At 48.8% G+C, this 23,375-nt stretch overlaps 1 protein-coding gene and 1 long non-coding RNA gene across 7 annotated transcripts in view; one reads left to right on the plus strand and one right to left on the minus strand.

Annotated features, from left to right (window-relative positions):
- The window catches only part of LOC146893374 (E3 ubiquitin-protein ligase RNF213-like), an 86,595-nt gene extending 76,650 nt beyond the window's left edge, over positions 1-9,945 (minus strand). For 2 of the 5 annotated variants that reach the window (XM_087909668.1, XM_087909666.1), the window contains exons 1-2: positions 9,870-9,942; positions 7,083-7,195 (exon numbers count right to left, since the gene is read on the minus strand). In XM_087909668.1, the coding sequence (XP_087765794.1) occupies positions 7,083-7,179 (97 nt within the window). In that variant the 5' untranslated portion in view covers positions 7,180-7,195; positions 9,870-9,942. Of the gene's footprint in view, positions 1-7,082; positions 7,196-9,249; positions 9,337-9,869 lie in introns of those variants that run through there. The other 3 variants (XM_087909669.1, XM_087909667.1, XM_087909670.1) reach the window with 2 other exon arrangements.
- A 5,830-nt stretch (positions 9,946-15,775) lies between these two features.
- On the plus strand, positions 15,776-21,093 carry LOC146893379 (uncharacterized). 2 transcript variants are annotated; one of them, XR_015003455.2, is made up of 3 exons: positions 15,776-15,876; positions 20,296-20,521; positions 20,829-21,093. It is a non-coding gene; the product is annotated as an uncharacterized LOC146893379 (long non-coding RNA). The 2 variants fall into 2 exon arrangements; XR_015003456.2 differs by having other exon boundaries at positions 20,296-20,479.
- Positions 21,094-23,375: the final 2,282 nt, after the last annotated feature.

Raw genomic sequence — 23,375 nt, forward strand, 5'->3', positions numbered from 1 at the left:
GGGAAGAGCAGCAAGTTCCAGGGAGGGCAAACAGGACCCCTCATCCCACCAATATCCCCTGAGAGCGACCTTCTCTGAGGCCTTGTATGTCCTATCTGCTCCCAGATTTATAGGGCAGGACCAGAGATTACAGAACCCAGGGGACAAATAAGATGGAAAATCAAAACAAACTGTATGGCCCGAGTGCCCACCCACTCCCAATGTCTACACCAGTGGATTCCCTAATGCATGCAGGATGCCCACAGCATGATTTGTTCCCCTTCCCCCACCAAACACACCCTACTCCAAGCACCCTTCTGAGCAATGGCTTGGGGAATCCCTGCCTGACATATCTTGCTGGATGTCACACAGAAGCTTCAGCACAACTAGCCAGATCACCCACAAAATGTCAAAGGAACCATACACGGAGTCCAGCCTCCATGTAACTAACCTACAGGTAAATAAGGATCCCTTTTGGTGTGAGAGGTTCTTCTGTGTGTTGTTTTTATTGGTTAATGAATAAAGAACTACTTTGAGCCTCTGGCAGGGAAGAACAGAACTAGGTGTGGAAAGACTAAGCTGAATGCTGGGATAGAGAAGGACAGAGTCAGAGAGACACCATGGAGCCACTGCCAGAGACAGACATGCTGAAACTTGGCCAGTAAGTCACTGCCATGTGGCTATACACAGGTTAGTGGAGATGGGTTAAATGACTATGTGAGAGTTAGCCAATAAGAAGCTAGAGCTAATAGGCCAAGTAGTGATTTAAATAATAGTTTCTGTGTGATTATTTCGTGGCTGGGTGGCTGGGACCAACGAGCATCCACCTCCCACTACGCTGCCACCCAATGAGGGGCTAAATCCATGTAAAACCTTAAAAAGCTTTTTAAAAAGGAACTTCAGACACAGAAAAACAAAATTTTGCCTCATTTTTTTTCGACTGGCAGCATGCTGCAGCTCCCTTAAGGGATGTTTTCCTGATTTACTGGTAGCAGAAAAAAAAAGTCATGCCTTTTTTAAAAAGGAAGCTTCCTGGGCCATGCTGCCAGCCCAGACTCCAGCTATGGAGCACTGAATGGCATTTGTGATCCCGGGTGTTTATGTGCCCATTTGTGAGACCATGCCCACAGCTCAGCGCTCCCTGCCTGGGCAGGCAACGGTATCAGGGCTGAATGTGTGCACAAGCAGGAGAGCATGACGGATTCCTGCCACCATACACAGAGATATTTCCAGGCTGCGCAATGCTCTGCATGGCATATCTAGCTATTACTCAGGTGAAAAGGGTTTATGTGCTGCAAGCTCATTCTCAGAGTTAAAGTGCTGAGCACTCCTACATGGCAGTCCCAGAGCTGGCAGTAATGTTACGTCCACCATTTTGAAAGTGGAAAGAGGCAGAGCCTGCATCCAGAGCAGCTGCAACCAAGCTGCTGACCATTTTAAAAGCTCTTCAAGACAGAAAATAATTACAGATATGCAATAAAAACAAATCCAGATGAAAAAGACCTCTAAATGAAACACAGTGTGTTTTTAAAATTACATAGGCTTGGGAGAGTGAAGAAAAGGAGTATAGACAGTTATAAAAGAAGTAAATGGTTAAAAAAAAAAGGTAAAGTCTTTAAAGAGACAGAATAAAAATAAATAAGCCACGTAAAGAAGGAATATACACAGAGAGTCTGGATTATATATATATTGTTTTCTTTTATTTTTTTGACTGTGAAAAAGCTATATACAGAGAGATATTTCACTGTATGGGCTGCTAAGCTAAACCAGCATGTATATTATAAAGGTATCATGACTTCCAAAATTGGGTCTAAGAATATGTTGCTTTGGAAAAGAGGTTCTTCTTTTGTTTCCACAGAAGATGAGCACCTGTGGATTGTTTGCAGATTGATGTGGTTTGATGGAACAAGACCCACTGAAAGATTGCCTTGAACACCCCTCAAAAAAGTACTTCACTCAATAAACAGCAGGAAGGTGTTTGGAGAGAACTATGCCCATATTTCCAAATATTGTTTTAAAATGTTTCTTTCTATTTAAAGGGAGATATGATATAGATATAAATAATTTGCATTGGTATGGATCTTGGTTTATTGGTACAAATTTAAGATCAATCTTGTTATATGTATAATTGCTCTTGATTAAGGTATTGTGTTTATACAGCACATTTAAAAAATGTAATGTATAATTAAGAAATACAGCTTAATAGTCATCTATAATAGTCAAGATTGTAGTCATACTAGATTTTTCTAGATGTACAGAGATATATTTCAGATGGATAGGTATTCTTCAAATCTTTCAGAGACCATTAGAATATGGCATTTACAATATTATTAATAACTTAAGACTTTTCATGACAATGAGACACGTCTGCTCCTGGCAGCACCAGCTACTTCAAGAGAAAGCTGGGCATCGAAGAGGCCCCTTATGGACTTGGTTAGCCATTTGGACAAGAAACTGCTTTTGCCTGGACTGATGAACTGCTGGGGCCCGGTCCTAGCCCGGACCATAAATTATTTCTCTAGACCAGAGCAGAAAGCCTGGGAGAGCCCTTTCTCTACAGCACTACCTCTTGACGGGGCTGAAAACACGGAGCTACACTCAAACTAGGGAACCTGGCAGCCCCCTCACAGCACCAGGAGCAGGGTTGGACCGCAGGCCTTGCCCTGCTTCCGACAAGCTTCAGAGCTTTGGAAAGGGGGTCAGGTGTTCTAGGCTAGAGACAAAAAGGCAAAACCAAAAGCGAAAATCTCCCCTCTGTGACTACCAGGTAAGCGCTCACAGCCTGATGCAGCGGCTCACGATGCAGCAGAGCCAACTGCTAACGGCCAGTCTCAGGCAGGGCATGCGCTGGTGTAAAAATTACTACCCAACAGAACAGTGGGCCGTCCACCTTTGATTTATTCACACGACCCCACACAGAGAGCTTCAGAGCAAGGCCAGGCGACTTCTAACTGTCCTGAAGTAACCCCATCCCCTCTCGGGCACAATCTCTGTCTGAGAACTCGCTTCCTCTATTTCTCTCCCCTATATCTTTCTTTTAGCTAACTTTTTTCAATTTATTTGTGTGTGTATATGAAAATTTTGCCTGCGTATATGTCTGCACACCACACTCATGTCAGAGGTGGTGAAAAAAAGGTTGATGGGTCCCCTGAACCTGGACTTAGGAATGGTTGTAAGACTTCATGTGGGTGTCAGGAAACCTCTGGAGCCACATCCCAGCCCCCAGGGGCTACCATCAGCCTTTATCTGCACTCAGGAGGCAGAAGCAGGCGGATCTCTGTGAATTTGAGCCCAGCCTGGTCTACAGAGCGAGTTCCAGGACAGCCAATGTTGTCACACAGAGAAACCCTGTCTCGAAAACCAAAACCAAAAGGACTTTTATATCAATTCAGATCTGGTAAATGTTAGCCTCACATGTGGCTGCGCCTCCCTTGCATAGGTTACAGTCATCCTTGTTCTTCCTCCCAAGCGGCTGAAGCATAGGAAACCTTTGCCCCCACCCCAGCAGCAGAGATCAAGGGGCAGGCTGGCAGCAGAAGCCTGGGCAGGTAGAGACCCCAGCAAGGAGACTCTCCTTGAGAAAGTCTGGTTAGGTGCAGCGCACTGACGCCTGTCTGTGCTCTATGAACTACCATACAGTTCGCGAACCAGGCAAGGGGCTGGAGATTGAAACACACAAAGACTTACAGACAGAGAGACATAGACCCCCTATTCACTGGTAGGAAGCCCTTTACTGAATAGCACTACGGAGGCTTACACACCCAACACAGCTGGGTGGGCCAACAGGTGGAAACCTTATCTCTGATCCTCAAGGCCTTGACAACACGCGCTCAGGAAGCAGAGCTGGTAAACAACTTTGACACAGTTTTCAGTAACTCAAATCAGAAGGAAAGTAAAAATCTCTAGCAGGGAAGAGCAGCTGGAGGCCAGGACTCCAAATGGTCCCAACAGTTAGGGGGAAGGAGAGTGAGGGCCGCACAGGCCTCATGAACAACCCCAAACCACGACAGCAGAAAGGGTTAAAATGCCGCACAAGATGCATTTGTCCTCGGTCAGCCCTGCTGCCAGCCCAGCGAGGTTCAGTGGACTGGCTAGGCACTGGGTCACTCGCCAGCCACAGGCTCCTGGGTCAGCCGCCAGCTGGCATCTGGGCACCCGCACTTGGGCTAAAGCTGCAGTGCCATGTCTCAGAGGAGAAAGGGTGATATTGTGACTCCAGGGGTGCTTAGGAGGTCCTGAGGGTGAGCAGCCCACAGACACAGGGGAGGTGGTGGTTAAAGGGGGAGGCACTTAGGACGATGGGAAAGTCCTGCAGTTGGTCTCTGAGGATGAACACAGGTGGTCACGATATGGGACAAACTGTCAAGTCATGAAGCTGGAACTGTTCGGTCACAATTGCTCCCCAGAGCCTAGTTCACCTGTGTGTCAGGCCTGGGGACCCTGGAGGCAGAGCTAAGAAAACAAACACTAACTGCCTGGCCCCGCCCCCACTGGGCAAACATCTGCCCTCCCAGTCCCTCATGGGGAATCTATCTGCAGGGTGTCCCCAGGCTGAGCTCCTTCAGTTCGTACCTGGAAAGTCTGGCAGGTTTGTCAGTATCCACCCCATATGCTCTCCTTGGAGAGGGACTCAGCCCACCTATGCTACCTACGGGTGGAGACCCTGACCCATCCAGGGACCCAGAGGCAGGACAGGCTTGCCCTTCATGAAAACTTGGAAAATGCACAAAATAAAAACCTCACTGCTGGGCAGTGATGGCACATGTCATTAATCCCAGCCCTTGAGAGGCAGAGGCAGGAGGATCTCCGTGAGTTTGAGGCCAGCCTGGTCTACGAGCGAGTTCCAGGTCAGGCTTCAAAACTACACAGAGGGGATGGAGAGATGGCTCAGAGGTTAAGAGCACTCACTGACTGCTTTTCCAGAGGTCCTGAGTTCAATTCCCAGCAACCACATGGTGGCTCACAACCATTTGTAATAAGGTCTGGTGCCCTCTTCTGGCCAGCAAGCATACAGACAGACATAACAAACAAACAAACAAACAAATAAATAAATAAATAAATAAATAAATAAAATGTTAAAAAAAACTACACAGAGAAACCCTATCTCAAACTCCCACCCTCAAAAAAGAAACTACTGTTTGAACTGGAGAGATGGCTCAATGGCTCAATGGTTAAGAGCACTGCTCTTCCAGAGAACCCGGGTTAAGGTTAAATTCCCAGCACCCACATGGCAACTAACAATAGTCTCTAACTCCAAGATCTGACACCCTCACATAAACACAGGCAGGCAAAATGCCAAAAGCAAATGAAATAAAAGTAAATAAACTAAAAACAACAGCAAAAAAAAAAAAAAAAAAAAAAAAGCCCTCACTGCCCAGCAGCTCAATCCCACCCTCAGGGAGCCATCCAGCATTCCCGTATCCAAGCACAACTACTACTTGGGTCCTGGGGACTCGGGAGGGGGAGGTGTGGGGACCTTACATTCTGAAGGAATCTCACAGGACACCCACACCCCCGCAGTCCATAGACAACCACAGACACACAGCACTTGAAGCCCTTACCCTCACAAAGATATTTCTGCACCATTAGGGACCCCACAGGAACCCCATCTTTACCCATAGCTCCCTCTCCAAGCCCAGACATCTGGGAGCCTCTGGATAGAAAGCACTGATATCTCAGCCCACGGATCTAGCCAGCTAAGGGTCCCTCCCTGCCATGTCCTTCCAGGCTGCCCCAGCCCTGGAAGCCTGAGCTAGCAAGGAGGAAGGGGGCTGTTTCTGTTTCTGTTTCCTTCTTTCTGGCCATGCTGTGCTGAGGATGAACCCAACCTTCTGCCACCCTCGCTAGCACTTTGCCCTAAGCCACGCACACCTTGGTTTCAGTTTCCAATCTGGTAAACAGTCACAGCCCTGTGTGAGGGCCTAAGGTCAGTGACCAAGCCAGGTTCAGCTGCCCTTTCTACCTGGGCAGACAAAGTTTCCTGCCCTTTCTCTGCCACACTGCCAGGGCATCCTGGCAAGGAGTCGAGCACGAGAAGACCTGCATGTTGCAGAAATGCCACACACCCTTGCTCTCAGACACATCTTGCCCCCCACCCCCGCCATTCTCCTGGCAAATGCATTGGTTGCTCACATACTCTGTCAATATCCTCGCCCAAAATAAAAGAATAAAGAACAGGTGACCACCAGATCGCAGAAGTTAAGTGTTAACTTGTCCCACACCTTCATGATAATATTTAGCTATATAACCAGCCAACTGCAAACCTGTGAGCAGGGACTCCTCCAAGGAGCCACAGCAGCACCCCAAGGTTTCCTGTACACAGAAGCGAGCAAGACCTGAATCGCAGGCCCAAGCTGCACAGGGTTCAGATTCTGACTATGTGACTGGGTAAGTTCCCTCTTACCCGTGTGGACACATTGAATGAATCTTTTCTGTTTTCTACTTTCTTTGTAAATGTTTTAATAAATATATCTTTATCTTATTTTTATTCTATGAATGTTTTGCCTGCATGTATATCTGTCTGTCACAGGTGTGCCTGGTCCCTGCGGAGGTCAGTGGAGGCCATCAGATCTCCTGGAACAGGAGTCACCAGGGGCTGTAAGACACTTTGTGGGTTCTGGGAACCCAGCCTGGGTCCTCTGCAAAAGCAGCAGTGCCCTCAACTGCTGAGCCATCTCCCCAGCCCCTCTGCTTTCCACTTGCAGTTTGGTTCCTTTCATTGGCTTATTGAGAATGGGTGGTGGCAGGACCTGGCTTGGGCACAGGTTGTGACTCACAAGTCTGGTGACAGTGATACTTCACAGTCACCCCTGAACTTTGAACACCCACCCTCCACCTCCCCGTCATGCTGGACAAGGCTTCCATCCTCGGGGTCCCAGTCTCAACAGTGGCTGCTCTTTCCTGGCAAAGGCTCTCACCAAGAACTGAAACCAAAACCAACTTTTCTTTTAAAGTGGTAGGCACCTGTAGCCGGAACCAGAGCAGCCTGCTCTGAGGAAAACACAAGTTCTCTGGAAAGCTCGGCCACTAGTGCCCACCAGAGAAAGAAGGGACCCTACTCCATCCTGGAGTCCCACTGTGCGCTCCCCACCTCCCTACCTCACCTTGTACAGGAGCTGCAGGAGACAGTTTCTGTCCACACTGGCTGCAGAACCTGGGTGACTCCTCCCGGGATACATGCCCGCAGTGAGGACACTCCATGCTGCTACCTGCAGCCCTGCAGGACAGAGAGAAGTAGGGCTGGAGCAGCACAGTATAAAGCTCAACCCTGTCACGTGACTCCTGCCCACTTCAGTTTCATTTTCTAGGAAAGTGATGTGATTGGGACCAGGAAGATTCTGAGTAAACTAAAACCAGCCCCAGACCTCCCTATCCAGCTCCCCCCTCAAGCAGGAAGTCCCAGCCCCCTGCTGACCCCTCCCCCCCCCCCCCCCCCCCCCCCCGCTCCACTGTCCACCACCATAGCTCAAGGAAGCTCAAAGGAGGCTGTGAAGAGAAAGGGGACAGGAGGAAAGTGCGCTCTGCAGAGCCCCAGCCACCTGAGAATGTCTGCCCTGCTGCTGGGTCTTTCATGTGCCCCCCCACCCCTTCCCCCCACAGGCAACTGAAGGTGAGGATGGAGGCCTTGCTGGAGACCAGTTTGGAGAGCAGGAGGCCAGCCAGTTCAGATGCTCTCTTAGCAAAGGGCACCAAACCAGGGCAAATTAGGTCACAGGTAGTCTGGGCCAAGGATAGGGTGGGAACCCTGACTCCAGGCCACTCCAGGGAGGGATGGGGACCAACCTCTCTGCTCTTGGCTTTGACCTGGGAGCCTGTGGCTCAAGGGAAGAAATCCAAGCACACCAATCACGGTCACTCTTCAGGGATGTCTGCCATTGTCCACCCTGAAGGGGCAGGCGCCAACCCAGTGGGCTCCAACTCCACTGTTCCCTCCTGCTCTTGCTGCTGGCCCCTCCCTCCTCCCAGCCCCTGTCCTGGCAGCCGCCTTTGCCTTGATCACAGTTAGACCTGTGATTCTAGATGCTTTGTTTAGCCTATACACTAAATAGGGGGTGCACAAAATTGGGCGTAGTGTAATGTCCTGGTAACCCCAGTCCCTGGGAGGTAGAGACGGGACAATTTGTAGTTCAAGGCCTGACAGAGTTACAGAGGACTCTTCCTTAAAACCAAAACAAGCCTGGTGGTACTGGCTCAGGTCTTTAATCCCAGCACTTGGGAGGCAGAACCAGGTGGATCTCTGTGAGTTTGAGCCCAGGCCAGGCTCCAAAGCTACAGAGGAGCCCTGTCTCAAAAAACAAAACAACAAACAAACAAAAAAGCAACAAAGACAGCAACTGTGTTTGGGTGGCAGTGGGGAGTGGGGTAAGGGCATGCCTTTAATCCCAGCCCTCTGGAGGCAGCAGAGACTCTGTGGGTTCCAAGTCAGCCTGGTCTACAGGGCAAGTTCCAGGACAGGCTCTAAAGCTACATAGCAAAACCCTGTCTCAAAACATAAAAATAAAAGCAACTATGTATGTTTATGTTTGAGGGAATCCCACAAACTAAGAGTGGAGAAGAATTCAGGCTGGAGGTTTTATGGCCAACCAGAACTACAGAAAAAAAAAAAATCCGAGGCTTGGGGCTGGGACCACAGGGTGCTGAGGATTTGGGAGCTAGACAAGGTGTTGGTACTGTACAAGGGTTTCCACAGGTAACCAATGCTGTCTGCCCCACCCCGCTGTCCTTCCTAGTTAGATGGAAATTTCTTTTATGAAAGTTCGGCTTCTGGCCTGGAGGTAGTGGCCAGTGATGGGCATCAAAAGCTTTTAATCCCAGCACTCTGGAGGCAAAAGCAGGCAGATTTCTAATTTTGAGACCAGCCTCGTCTACAGAGTGAGTTCCAGGACAGTCAGGGAAATACAGAGAAACCCGGTCTCGAAAAGCCAAGAAGAAAAGGAAAGAAAAGTTCTGCTTCTCACACCATGAATTTCTCAGAGCTGAAACCACGCCTTAGAAGTGTATTTTGGGGTGGTAAGTTATCACCTACCACATTTTTGGGGGTGGTGTATCTCGAGCCAAAACACCTAAAGTCAGTTCTCCAGTGCTGCTCAGGAAACTCGGAAGCACCTCAGAGCTTCAGCTAAGACTAGGGACAGCCCCGCAGAAGCCAGCAGCCAGCATCAAGGCCTCTCCACTCAGCCAGCAAGAGGCTCTTCCCGGGTTCTTCGCCCTGAGACTAGACTAAGCAAAGCAGATGGGTTTGGACCGGATTATTGCGTTCACACTGCTTACTGCTTGCTGCGACTCCAGCGACAGGGAGCCTCCCCAGCCTCCTGACCCCAGCCTTGACCCGGAGGAAGATCAGCGCCCCGGGCAGCGTCCGACTGCTAAAAGTTCTGGCTGCAGTTGGTGAGGGCGGATTCCGGGGCGGAGCTGCCGACCCGGGACCGCTTTGAGCTCGCTGGCGGGGTTGGGCAGGGCGAGGGCACTGGCTGGGGAGCAGGGCAGACCTAGTGGCCGACAGCCGAGAGTTGATAGAGTCGAAGCTGCAGGGCCGGGCTGAACCCGAAACCGAAACTTGGAAAAGGGAAGAAGTGGCAGATGGGCGGCCGCGCATCTGGACGCTGGCACCATTCCGGCAATGTGACCTCAGGGGCCATGCATCACCGGACCCCGCTCCATTAGCAGGACCGGCGCACAGCGAACCGGCATCTGAAGCTCCGCGGGTCTCCCCACTAGGACCCTTGGCCCGTGACACTTTCACCCTGCCCAGTAGAACCTTGCATCCCGGTCCCTGGGGACCCTTGGCGTCCCTGAGACCCGCATCCTAGCCCTCACATCACAGCCCGTGACTTGCATCCCGCTCCCAGCCCCACACCACCGCCAGGAGCATGAAAAACTCTGGTTCGCACCTGCAGCGCCCATGCGCCCGCGCTGCCCTGCAGTCTCTGGCGCTCCTGTGCGGAATCACGAGCCCGGCGCCGCCCCTTTGCCTCCCTGGCCCTCTGCCTAGCGCGAATTCCCCGCCCCTTGGCGCCAGCCTAGCTTGCCTTCCGGGAGGCCACTACAGCCACGGCGCTCCCACGGCCCTCGGAATCTCACTGGAATTCTCACCAGGGTTTCCCAGAGTGCTCCAATCACAGCGGTCGGAGGGGATTGAGAGCACTAAGAGATGCGAGTCTCCAGAACCGGACTCCCAGCATCTTGGACAGTGTCCAGGACCTAGACCGGCTACAGGTCTCTAGGATGCAAAGTGGGGACCACCAACCCACCACCTGGAGGTCCACCAAGGCCCCTGGCGGTAGTCACTGCTAGTGAATAACCACACTCGGGGAATCTCACAGTCGTGCCCATCCCCCGCCCCCCAAAGTCTTAAGTTCTATCAAGTGTGGGCAGATCAAGTGTTTCTTGGGTCCTGGAATTGTGTAAATAACGGGGACAGACCATGGAAGTCTATAAAACCAGAAACATCTTTATTCAAAAACACCGTGGGGCTTCTAACTAGTTAGGACTACCTGTAGCCGCGAGGGAGGGCTACAAATTCCTTCTTATAGTCAAACGTTATACAGGAGGCAGAGAGTACAAAATGAAATTTATGGTTTTTTGGGCATCTCTTGAGCTAGCACTCTCTGAGCACCTCTGAGATGGGGATGTAGTGCCCGAGTGGCGGAGACCGCAAAAAGACCACCAGAGACACAGGCTCACCAAAATGCAAAAGCAAGGTTTAATCCTGTAGTACAAACCGCCATAGGGAACTCACCTTGCACACCGACGCAGTGGGGGGGTCAGAGGAGGTGTCCCACCATTCTTAGGTAGGGTTTAAAAAGGCAAAAACCCCCACAAATCTGTTATTGTGGGCATAAGGGGTATGGTGACTCTCTGACTGGCTCCAGTCTAGGGACTTCCTGTTCTGCTGATATCCACCTTGGGGCCTAGCACGAAAAAGGGGTTGGTTTTGCTGCTTTAGGGAGGCAGAGATCCATCCGGGACTTACAACTTCTGTTTATTGGGTGTTAGTTAAAAATGTTTACATAGTCGTGGGTTCCTTTAAATTGTCTTTTCCCCCCCGCCTGCAGAATGCAGGGCAGAGGGTCAAAGTGGCTATCAGTCCTAATACACCCAGAAATATGCGTGTAGGCTACAAGCATACACTTTTCCCCCCTTATTCCTGGGCTCTTCACATTCAAACATATAAACTTGGGGGCCATTCTCATTCAAACCTCCACAGCAGTGAGGATGACCTTGTGCTTTTGATCCACCTGCTTATGTCTTTTTTTAAACATATTTTTATTTCATGTGCATTGGTGTTCTGCCTGCACATATGTCTGTGTGCTGAGTCACCTCTCCATCCCCCCCTGCTTATGTCTTAAGTGCTGGGAATACATGTGTGTGCCACCACGCCTGGCTTTCTGTGGTGCTGGGAAGGGCAGGCAGGGCTTCTAGCAACTGATCTAAGTTCCCTTCCCTCCCTGCAGCTCTCCAGCTCTTCCCCAGTTCTCTGGAGTTTTTGTGGCTTACTCTGCTCCTCGCTGTCTTTCCTTAGACGTGGTGAGCTCCTCCCTCCTCTCTGGGGGTTTGGTGTGGGAATTGCTACCCCGAGTTATATTTCCCTGCCCCCATTTGAGGTGCTTATCTGCAAAGAATCTTAACTTCCCTCTGCTCCTGGAGTTGGATGAGGAAGTTTGAGTGCACATGATTATTCCTTGATCCCTGCTGGGGTCAGGTGACAGTCCCTACTGGGGACAGGTGAAGGTGGAGTGCATGTGATCAGTCCTTGACCCCTACTGGGGTCAGGTAAGAGTTCCTCCTTGGGTCAGGTGACAGTCCCTTCGCAGCCCCTTCCCCATTTGGTGCCATGGTATAAAAGCTAGCCCCAGCAGAACAATAAACAAGCTGCTGTTTCACCTCAACCTCGTGCTCTGTGGATTTCATTCAACCTGGACACCGTCCGCCGAGACTCGTGGTTCCAGACCGTGCTGGCGCGGTAGTTTGGATGAGAATGGCCTCCATAGGCTTGTATGTTTGACTACCTGGTCCTGGTTGATGGGCCTGTCTGGGAAGGAGTAGGAAGTGTGCCCTTTTGGAGGAGGCAGGTCACTGGGGACAACTCTGAGGTTTTTAAAACCCATTCATCTGCAGTGCTCCCTCTGCTTCCTGCTGTCACATCAAGATGTGAGCCCTCCCTCTGTGTCCTGGCTCTAACATCCTAAACTCAAGCCCTCTGGAACCCATAAGCTGTGTAAAACTGTTCCTTTACAGGCCACATTCTAGCACAGCAATAGAAAAGTAACTGAGATGTTCTCAATTGCTCAGCAGCCCTGGAGAAACAAGCCTTAGGGGAGGGTGTGGTGCCGAGGGCTCTCCTGGTGGTGCTTAGAACCCCCTAAGCCCTTTGGATTCCTTCTACCTTGAGCAAAGGTCATAGAGTTCAAGGCTATTTTTGCTCCTTCAAGGTTACGAGGAGAGAGGTTCAACCCAGGGTGTGGCTGCTTACAGGGTGCTTGGCCTAAGGTGTGGTTGCTGCAGGTCCCACCTAAACAGCAGAATACTTAACTCAAGATGTTTTGGGTATTGAAGAGTTAATTGCTTTGTGTGTTCTTTGTGTCTTGGTAAAGAAGTCTTTTGCCTCCCCTCTCCCCTTTTGGGTGGGGTATATAAGGCATATGGAAAATAAAAGCGCGAGAATTTAGTATTCACTTTCTTTCGTATCTCTGTTCCTTCTACCTAATATTTCTAATCCTCAAGGCCCTACCCGGGAATGTGCAAACCCCATCAAAGCTGGACCCCAACAGATGCCACTCAACTTGGGGCTACGACACCTCCCTTATTGGAGACAATGAAAGCAACAACCTTTAGCCAAAAACCTGACAAGTTGCTGAAAAAGTCACCCATGACTGTCTTGTTTTTTGTTTTTCGAGACAGTGTTTCTCTGTAGCTTACCCATGACTGTCTTATGTAATACAGAACAGAGAGTCCCCATTCCCATTGGGGGAGGCGGAGGGACCCTGGAGAAGAGCACCTTTGCAAGTGGCTGCCTGGGGCGCTCTTGCTTTGCCTGGACAAACTCTCAGATGGACAGAAGACGAGTCCCTTATGACTCTCTTAGCCTTAGAGTTTCTAGCGTCCCAAACCCAAAAGCTGTGGCTCTAGTTCCTGAGAATTCGAGGTTTACACTCCAAGCATTCAGAACTGGAGGCTGATGTCCAAGACAGGCTCTGGGTCTCCATGCAGGGGCTTCAGTGACAGCTGGGTTATCAGGACTCAGCTCTTCACCCTGGGCAGTGTAGGACCCAGCCAGGACATCTCAATAGAGGCCTGAGTCTCAGTGGTTTACCCTGAGGCGATACCTGGTTCTGAAAGAGACCACAAACTGAGACTACCCAGGCAACACCCATCAACGGACCATCCAAAGGAAATTCCTAATGTTCCAACTGTTGTAGATAGGATCACCTGCTAGCACACACCCATGGCTCTACACCAGGAAAACAAAAGGGGAAGGTGCTGTAGGAGCACATTCCGCTCCTTCAGCCAATAGCCTTTAAGATACCAGCCCACATGGGCGTGGTCTCTTGTACTGTAAATGCGGCTGTAATCCTGTTCTCTCTCTCTGGTTTCCAGTTCTTGCTTCCCTTGCTAGACTCTGTTCCTGTTCCCTGTTTGTGCAGAGGACTGTTATCTAGGACAGTGTTATCTAGTAAGCTTCCTCTAAATAAATAAACCTTTATTATTCATAATTCTGAACTAGTGTGGGATTATTTTGTGACTTCTGCCATCAAGAAAAGGCTTTAGAAATTCCAAATACACAAAACAAGTTAATTTGATTATTGCAGAGTTTTGGAACAATCCACATGAAATTGTTGCAGACCACCACTCTTGTGAAAGCCAATTAAGAGTACAAGGAGGCCTTTATTTTGGCCTGTGACCAAAAGTGGAGAAAGTTCAGTGGTACAGCGTGTATCATAAGCCATAGACCACGGTGACATCAATTTCAGACCAGGGTCAGAGTAACCAGAGTTGTCTAGTAGTATTTATCTGGGTAGAACTTGGTAGTTATTTCAAACACAGCCTGATAATGAATTTTGATCTATCCCTTTATCAATTATTTTAGTTTATACAAATGTTAATGATTTGGGTAAATAATGCCAAAGAACCATCATGTCATGGACAATCCCAAGAGTGTTTCAGAGGCAGACATGGCTGTTGAGGGTTGTGAAGGCTGAGAGGTGAGTAGGGACAAGATGGCATTACTTTGGTCATAGTCATACTTCAAATTTCACCTCTTTTAACGGTCTCCTGAGCCAGACATGGTGGCTTATGTCCCTAATCCCAGGTTCTGGGAGGCTGAGGCAACATGGGTACGAGCCTAGGAATTTGATCCAGTTTTGAGCAATACAGGGAGACCCTGTCCCCAAACAAGCAAAGCCCTGCAGTTATTTCAAAGATAAATATACATACCTCCGCACAAACCTGTAGATAGTGAGTCGTAACTGGCCCCTCTCACGTGATCCTCAGCTCTGCATGGCTATGCTTCAGCATCCAGACTCTGCAACACACCTCACACCCCTTTCTGACCTTTAGCAGGGCAGACAGAATCCCCTGTGCTTATTCTGCCCTTGGGCTGTCAACCCATTAGAACTCCAAAGCCCAAGTCTTTCTGTGGAAATCGCAGAGCGCGTTTGGTTTCCTGGGGTTGACCTAAGCTCCGGGATGAGAAACTATTCTGGGGCCTGTAAGTAAGTGCAGTCAGGATGCTGGTGGGGTCAGTGTCTTCAGGGGGGTTGAGAAATGTCAGGAACCGTAGGCCCCAGCATAGAAACTGTTTTTCCCTATCTGAACCAGTATGGAGGCGTGAAAAATAACCAGACACAGTTCACACAGTCATAACAGAAGGACATCTCAGGCTTCTATCCATCCTGACGATCTACCCACATTTAGTATACAAAACAGATTTTATTCCCCCCCAAACCAAGGTGAAAGTTTATTAATATTCTCTTTCCAGGGGACCCGGGGCTAGGGAAACACCTGTAATTAGTCACTGGCTTTAGCAAACACCTCTCCCCAGGCGATCTACATTTTTAACAAAGGAGAAAGGAGCAATACTTCCTGGCTTTTGTTAGTTGGCTGTCTTACTTGTTAGGCAAGGTTGCATCTGCTTTGTGGCCAGTGCGCCTGCCTATAAATTATTTTATATGAAATATGGGCCCACAGAGAAAGAGCTCCCCCTTGTCTCCCCTGGCTTATGGAGGTACAGTGGTTGTTTTATTCAGGGTTCTCTAGAGTAACAGAATTTACAGAATGAAGGAGATTTACATATAGAATGGCTTACAGAGCATGGTCCAGCTAATCCAACAATGGCTGCCTCGGGTTGGAAAGGCCAGGAATCCAGCAGTTCCTCAGTCCACAAGGCTGGATGTCTCCGCTGGTCTTCAGTTGTCCCACAGAATCCCAAAGAAGACTTGCCAGTAAGAGTCAGAGCAAGCAGGTAAAGAGCAAAAACTTTCTTCTTCCATGTTGATATTGGACTGAACTTCTGAACTGCAAGCCAGCATCCCGTGTAAGTGTTGCTGTGGTCATGGTGACTCTTCACAGCAGCAGAATCCAAACTTAGCAGAACTTGGTGCCAGGGAGTGGGGTGCTGTTGTGATAAGCTGGACCATAGTTCTTTTTGAAAGAATGTGGAACACTTTGGACTTTGGACTAGAAAAGAGGTTGAGTGGTGCGGGAGAATTGTCTGTATTCTGTCAATCATGTATTTTAATAAAACGCTGATTGGCCAGGCAGGAAGTATAGGCGTGTCAACCAGACAGGAAGTAGAGGCGGGGCAATGAGAATAGGAGAAGGCTAGGGAGGAGGAAGCTCCCTCCGCCATTCATGCTCAGATCACCAAAGAAGCAACATGTGAGCTGAGAGCTGAAAAAGGTACCAAGCCATATGGCTAACATAGATGAGAATAATGTGTTAATATAAGCTATAAGAGTTAACAAAAAGCCTGAGATAATGGGCCGATCAGTTTATAACCTAATTTAGACTATGTGTGATTTTCTTTGGGACTTGCCGACTGTGGGGTGCCGGGCAGGACAGAAACCCCAACAAGCAGGCCCCCCTTCATGTTACAGATGAGCACTTGAAGGGGGGTTGAAGGGTCCATACTAGTAGGAACATGAAAGACAGTGGTGCTGAAGGTAATTTTGCTGTGGGAACCTGGCCCAAGAGGTTTCAGAGGAAACAAATATTAGTATGTGGCCTAGAGACCAATCTTGTGATATTTCAGGGAAGAATAGAGTTGTTTGGACCCTTGTCCAAAAAAATCTGCCTGTGGCTAAATGGAAGAGTCATGAATTAATGACTTTGGCTGAGTTGATTCTAGACAGCCTAGTATTGACCGTGATGTTTGGTTATTGGTGGCCATGCTTATAGAGATTCATAATGAAAAGGAGCAAGCCAAGGAAGGAAGAATACAGAATGTACAGTTTGAAGAGGAAAGGCGCTCCAGGAAGTGCCGTGGAGCTAGTCCTGTGCTAAAGGAGATAAAGTAAAGAAAGGCCTGATCCTAAATGAAATACAGGGAATGGTGACCTCCGGGCAAGATCCCTCTCAGATAATCTTCCAACCTGTGAAAAGGAATTAAAGAAAAGTTTAGAGTTGGGTGGTACTGCACACCTTTAATCCCAATACTAGGGAGGCAGAGTCAGGCGGATTTCAGGGTTGATGGCCAGCCTGCTCTACAGATCGAGTTCCAGAACAGCCAAGCTTAGTCAGTGAATGAAACCATCAAATACAGAGAGCCTGTGAAAATGTATTTGAATGAGGGGCCCATGTTCTAGCCCTAGAAAGCAGAAGAACTTGGCAGCTTCAGTCATGTGGTTCTGGCTTTAGAGCCAAGGATGCAAGATAGGAGTTATAAAATCTTCTTCCAAGACTAAGGAAAGCTGCTGAGGCCAGGCATGTGTCAGGAGTGTTGATGTAGGAGTCACCTCTGTGTACTGAATTACCATTAATGAATAAAGAAACTGCCTTGGCCTGTTGATAGAGCAGAACTTAGGCAGGCAGGGAAGACAGAACTGAATGTTGGGAGAAAGGAGGACAGAATCAGAGAGATGCCATAGAGCAGCCAGAGTCAGACATGCTGAATCTTTGCTGGAAAGTCACTGCCATGTGGCGATATACAGATTAATAGAAATGGATTAAATTAAGATGTAAGAGTTAGCCAATAATAAGCTAGAGCTAATGGTCCAAGCAGTGATTTAATTTATACAGTTTCTGTGTGGTTATTTCAGGGCTAAGCTAGCCAGGTGACTGAGAAGAATACGAGGGCTGCCTCCTCCTACAGGGTAAAGTCTTCTTTCCTGGAGACCCAGAGCGGCCGTTGTGTAAAGTTAGAAGGTGAAGCCTAGATTGCCTTGGAGATCCTAAGATGGTGGAGATGCCAGAGCCATGGGATTCCTATCAGTGAAAGCTACCTAGAGGGCGTGAAACCAGCTCAATAGAGAGCAGTGTGTGTGGCAGTTCCCAAAGCTAAGGGAGTTGGAGCTCTGGAGAGAATTTTGACATCAGACATGGACATGCAGAGTTTGGAGTTTGCCCAGCTGGTTTTCGGTCTTGCTTTGGTCCTGCTGGTATTTCTCATCATACTCCCTCTCCTCCCTTCTGGAGTGGTAATGTACATCCTGTGCCATGTATGTTGGAAGTATGTGCTCTGCTTTCTCATTTTGACTTTACAGGGGTTACAGATAAGAAATTACATGAGTCTCAGAAGAGACTTGTGAGGCCCACAGAGCTGTGACCCTGCCCCACCTTGACTGGAGGTCAGAGAGTTGGAGTTTATCTTTGCTCTCTCAAAGCTGTTGACAACAGGTGTGGCTACCAATGAGAGATCTGACCTAGGATGGAGTTAATTAATTAGTCTTTTGGGTATAGAGGTGGATCTGCTCCACTTGGACCAAAGGTCAGAGAATTCAAGAGAATTCATATCATGTTAATGAAGTCTGTTAATTCCCCCTCCCCTTTTGGAGTGAAATAAATGTGTGTAGAATATAAACAAGGCAGATTCAGTATTCACTGAATGTCCCTCCCAACACTGTTGTGTGTTTCTCCCTCTTGTTTCTCCTATCTCTGTTCCTTTTGCCTAATAATTCTAATCCTCGTGCTCCTGTCCTGGAATGTACGAGTCTTGTCAAAGCTAGTCTTCGACAGAGGCTTTGAACTTTGGACATTTGAACAGTGCTGATTCTGTGATAGACCACGGGGACTTTTGAATGTGGACTATGATATAGCTATGAGTCCATGGGAGCCAGGGAGTGGAATGTGGTGCTTTGATTGAAGATGACCCCATATGCCCACAGTGAGTGGCACTATTAGGAGATGTGACCTTGTTGGAGAAAGTGTGTCACTAGGGGGGCTTTGAGGTATCAGACAGCCAGGTCAGGCCCAGTGTCTCTCTCTTCCTGCTGCCTGCTGATTGGGTTGTAGAACTCTCAGCTACTTCTCCAGGACCATGTCTGCCTGCATGTGGTCATGCTTTCCACAGTGATGCTAATAAATGATCCTCTGAATGTCAGCCTGCCCTAACTAAATGTTTTCCTTATTAGACTTGCCATGGGGGAGGGCTGGAGAGGTGGCTCAGGGGTTAAGAGCACTAACTGCTCTTCCAGAGGACCCAGGTTCAATTCCCAGCAACCATGTGGCAGCTAAGAACTATCTGTAACTTCAACATCTGACACCCTCACACAGACATACATGTTGGCAAAGCACCAATGCACTTAAAATTAAAAAAAAAAAAGTCATCAAGGGGCTGGAGAGATGGCTCAGAAGTTAAAAGCTCTGACTGATCTTCCAGAGGTCCTGAGCTCAGTTCCCAGCAACCACATGGTGATTCACAACCATCTCTAATGAGATCTGGTGCTCCCTTCTGGCCTGCAGGAATATATACAGGCAGAACACTGTATACAAAATATAAATAAATAAATAAATAAATATTTTAAAAAATGTTTCCATGATTAGGCCAGGCAGTGGTGGTGCGCGTCTTTAATCCCGACACTTTGGAGGTAGAGGCAGGCAGATCTCTGTGAATTTGAGAAGACCTAGTTCCAGGACAGGCTCCAAAGCTACAGAGAAACCCTGTCTCAAAATAACAAAAAAAAAAAAAAACAAAAATAAAAACAAAGAATTTTCCATGATTATAGTGTCTCTTCAGAGCAATAAAAACCCAAACTAAGACACATGACCTCATATAGGCCTCCAGCAGAACGTTCGGTCCAGCCTTGAAGCAGATCTTCCTACCTCAAAAGACCTGGGTCATGGTCAGGTGGTAGCGGCAAGCCTTTAATCCCAGCACTTGGGAGGCAGAGGCAGGCAGATCTCTGTGAATTTGAGGCCAGCCTGGTCTACAAGTGCTAGATCCAGGACAGGCTAAAAAGCTAGATAAACAAACCCTGTCTCAAAAAACAAAAAACAAACAAACAAACAAAATGACTCTGAGATAAAAAAGTTTCCTAAATCTCTACTGCTTTGAAGGTATTATGTCTTCTGGCATTCTGGGTGCAGCTCTGGGAGCTGGTCTCTCCGGCTGCAGAAGTTCAAGGCATTCTGGGTAAACAGATGACAGTCTTTAAGAAGGCACCTCACCAGTGACAGAAATACTGTCCCACACACACCACACCACACACCGGGAATAGGGACATGACCCCCACACCATACCACAACTTTCAAGATATACCACATGGGAGTGTTGTGAAGCTTTCTTTCTTTCTTTCTTTCTTTCTTTCTCTCTCTCTCTCTCTCTCTCTTTCTTTCTTTCTTTCTTCCTTTCTTCCCTTCTTTCAAGATTTATTTATTATGTAGACAATGTTCCTCCCGCATTACACCTCTATGCCAGAAGAGGGGACCAGATCTCATTACAGATGGTTGTGCGCCACCATGTATGTCGTTGCTGGGAATTGAACTCAGGACCTCTGGAAGAAGAGCCAGTGTTCTTAACCTCTGAGTCATCTCTCCAGCCCCATAAAGCTATTTCTCTTGAGATAAAACCTTCACCTAGAGGACAAACTCTGTAAGCCACAGGATGTTTCAAGAGGGGATGAAACAGTCCATCCTACAGGGAAGCTTCTCAAGTTTAGGAAGTAAACAACTCAGTAACTTAAGCAAGTCCCTGAAACTGACCAGAATCTCTAGGCCACTTCTTTCTAAGCATACATAAGAAATAAGGATGGGGCTGGAGTGATGATTCAAAGGTTAAGAGCATTGACTGCTCTTCCAGAAGTCCGGAGTTCAATTTCCACCACCCACATGGTGGCTAATAACCATCTATAATGAGATCTTTTGCCCTCTTCTGGCTTGCAGAAGAACACTGTATACATATAGGGAATGTTGACACTCGGGAAAAACCAAACCACCTGAGGGAGACAGAGATCAGCTGAGCCACCTAGAAGACAGCCCAATGGAGCGACCTGGTGAAGACTCTATCCACAGGCTGTACAACGTCCCCAGTTTTGGAGCTGTCATCCCTGCTGGAGTGGTGATGTCTGTGAGTCATTCCTGCTCCTCTGCAACCCAGACCTGAGCCTCGGTGTGTTTATTATGTGTGTCACAGAGGGCGGGACAGCTAGTCTGGGAGGAGGTGTGGGTAGGTGAGCAGACTCAGGCTGTCCGCATGTCCACAGGCAGGGGAAAGAAGCTGCCATTGCTGGTTTCTGTGCATTAGACCTCCAGAAGGGCTTTACCGCCCCATCCCCACCCCCGGACCTCACCAGCTAAGGTTTTTCCATTCTCATGTGGCTGAGGCACTGGAGTCCTCGGCACAGCTGTGCCTGTTTCAGAAGTTCATGCTGGCCTAGGGTTAGCAAGTAACCCCTAATCCGTCCTTTGTGTTACAGATGGCTTTGGTTGCCCTGTGTGAATCTTGTCTGAGTGAGAGTTTCCCCATGGATACGATGCTTATGCAAAACTTGGTTTGGAGGAAGCCCAGAGAACCTTGGCACCTCATGAATTGGGTGTTTGCACCTGGCATTGTGTTCTTGGAAACTTCAGTTTGTTTTGAGATAGGGAAATCTACTAGCTAGCATGTAAATCTAGGAAGAAATAAAGAGGCTGGGAGGTGAAGGGAAGACTGAGCCCTCCCTCTGCAGAGGCTAAATTCGTTCTGAGTGTGTCTGAGTCTTCATTTCCTGGACCTGCATGAAACCACACACCAGCACTGTGTTACATGCGACATGTGTCTAGACACTTCACTCATTCACGGCTTCCTCCAAACCCTACAGTAAACCCCGTTAGGAATATTTTCCTAACCGAGCCACTATGCCGATGCAAAATAATCTCAATCAAACCAAATCAGACCAAATTAAAAAATATCCAGGTTTAATTAGACACCTGCACTCCCGGGAGGCCTTGAGGGGAAATGGGAAGCTGCAGATGCAACCTTGGAAGAGGAAGAGGGAAAACCATGTGTTTAGTTTCTGAGGAGCAGTTTACATAGCCTGTGGGAGTGGTCTTGACCTTTCCTGGGGAGGCATCAAGGCGGGCTACCTTGAGCCTCCTCAGGGAGGGGCGAAGGTTCCAGGGGCACAGGAGAGGGACCTCCAAAGAGGGAAGCTGGAGGCTGGGATTACATTCCAGACTGTTTGTATAAGGGGTGACAGGAAGCTGAGGTGATATTTATGACCAACATTTTAGGCTCTCTTTGGAAAAAAGGGGCATTGACTCAAATCTGGCTACTTCCTGAGGGTGTGGGGCCATGTGGGGGAGGGGAGAGCTGGGTGTTGGTGGGTTTACCCTCAGCGAGAGGTGTGGCTGGAGAGGCTTCCTGTTTACTGTCATCCTGGAGACGCCAGGCATCTGTCTCTTGAGGGAGATAAGAAGGCAGGTATCTAGGAGAAAAAATATTCTTATTACCTGTCTTGTTTGTATCACCACAGATGAGTATGCCAGGCTGAGGAGCAGGTAGGCCCTTCATTGTGGCATCTTGGAAAACCAGATGGTGTTAGGTCCTAACTGCTGGACAGACCAAGTGTCCTGAGTAGGTGCCCACTTGAGCCTGAAGAGATAGTACCAGCATCGGTGTCCCAGGAGCTTGGCAGCCGACGGGGTGGTGAGGATTACTGTGTGAGGCTCTGTCCATTGAGGTTCAAGAGACCTAGGAGTTAGCTATTTGAGGAATACTCTGTCCCCTTGGAGAGCAGGGCAGGTTTAGGGCACTAGGGTCCATTGGTGTGGGGGCAGGGAGACAACGGTCAGCGTGTGGATGGAGAAGGGACCTTAAGAGGGAGAGGTACGGTAGGTACCCCGCCAGTGGAGGAGTTTGGACTGGGAGGTGATGGTTAAGGAGAAAGGGCCTGCCATAAAGCAGCTCAAAAGGGCTCAGGTCCGTAGGGAAGTGTGGGGTGGCCCTGAGGTGAGTAAGGGCACTGGGGAGAAGGGGGGGGCAAGATAACCTGAGTTCAATGGAGCGCTTGGTTAGATGTTGTTTGATGAGCCCATTGGCCCTCTCCACCTTTCCCGAGGATTGTGGTCCACAGGGGATGTGGAATTTCCAGGAGATGTTGAGAGCTTCTGACACGAGCTCCAGGACCCTGGAAGTGAAGGCTGGCCCACTGTCCATCTGGATGGTCCTTGGGATGCCAAGCCAAGGAATGATGTGGTCCAGGAGTACCCGAGCCACCACATCTGCTGTTTCACTGGAGGCCAGAAATGCTTCTATCCATTCTGTAAAAGTGTCCACAAGTGTTAGGAGATAACGGAGTTTTTTATGAGTAGGCATATGGGTGAAATCAATCTGCCAATCTTGGCTTGGTTGGTGTCCACGAAGTGGATACAGAGATTGACATATATGGAGATCCCCCTGTGGATTGGCCTGGGCACATGTCTGTCAGGAGAAGTGAACCTGTGAAATATGATCTCAGAGATGGGTGGGGTCAAAGAGAGGCTCCAAGAAGCAGAACAAAGCTTTGGGGCCTATGTGTAAGGTCTGGTGGATGTCTGAAATGATCGCCAATGCCTGGTCTTGAGGGAGGATGAGACGGTTATTTAGGTAGAACCATCCACCCTTTGTTTCTGTGGCCCCCTTTTTATGAGCTCGTCCCTCTCTATGAGCCCTGGTAACAGGGCTGATAGGAGGGAGTCAAGAACAAAATATGTTCTGTGGAATCCAAGGAGCTGGAGGCCAGCCCCCAGGCCCACTGAGTCAGCCTTGGCATTGTCCAAGGCCACTGGGTCCTTGGAGGATTGGTGTCCCTGACAGTGAATAATGGCTACTTCTGCAGGAAGCTGGAGGGCCTCCAAAAGGTTCACTATAAGGGGTCCATTAACTATGGAAGTGCCCTTGGCAGTGAGGAAGCCCCTTTGCTTCCAGAGTGCAGAGTGAGTATGGGCTATTAAGGCATATTTAGAGTCAGTACAGATATTAGCCCATTGGTCCTCGGCTATTT

This window comes from Myodes glareolus, chromosome 9 (assembly GCF_982192425.1).
Source record: "Myodes glareolus chromosome 9, mMyoGla1.1, whole genome shotgun sequence".
NCBI classification, from domain to species: domain Eukaryota; kingdom Metazoa; phylum Chordata; class Mammalia; order Rodentia; family Cricetidae; genus Myodes; species Myodes glareolus.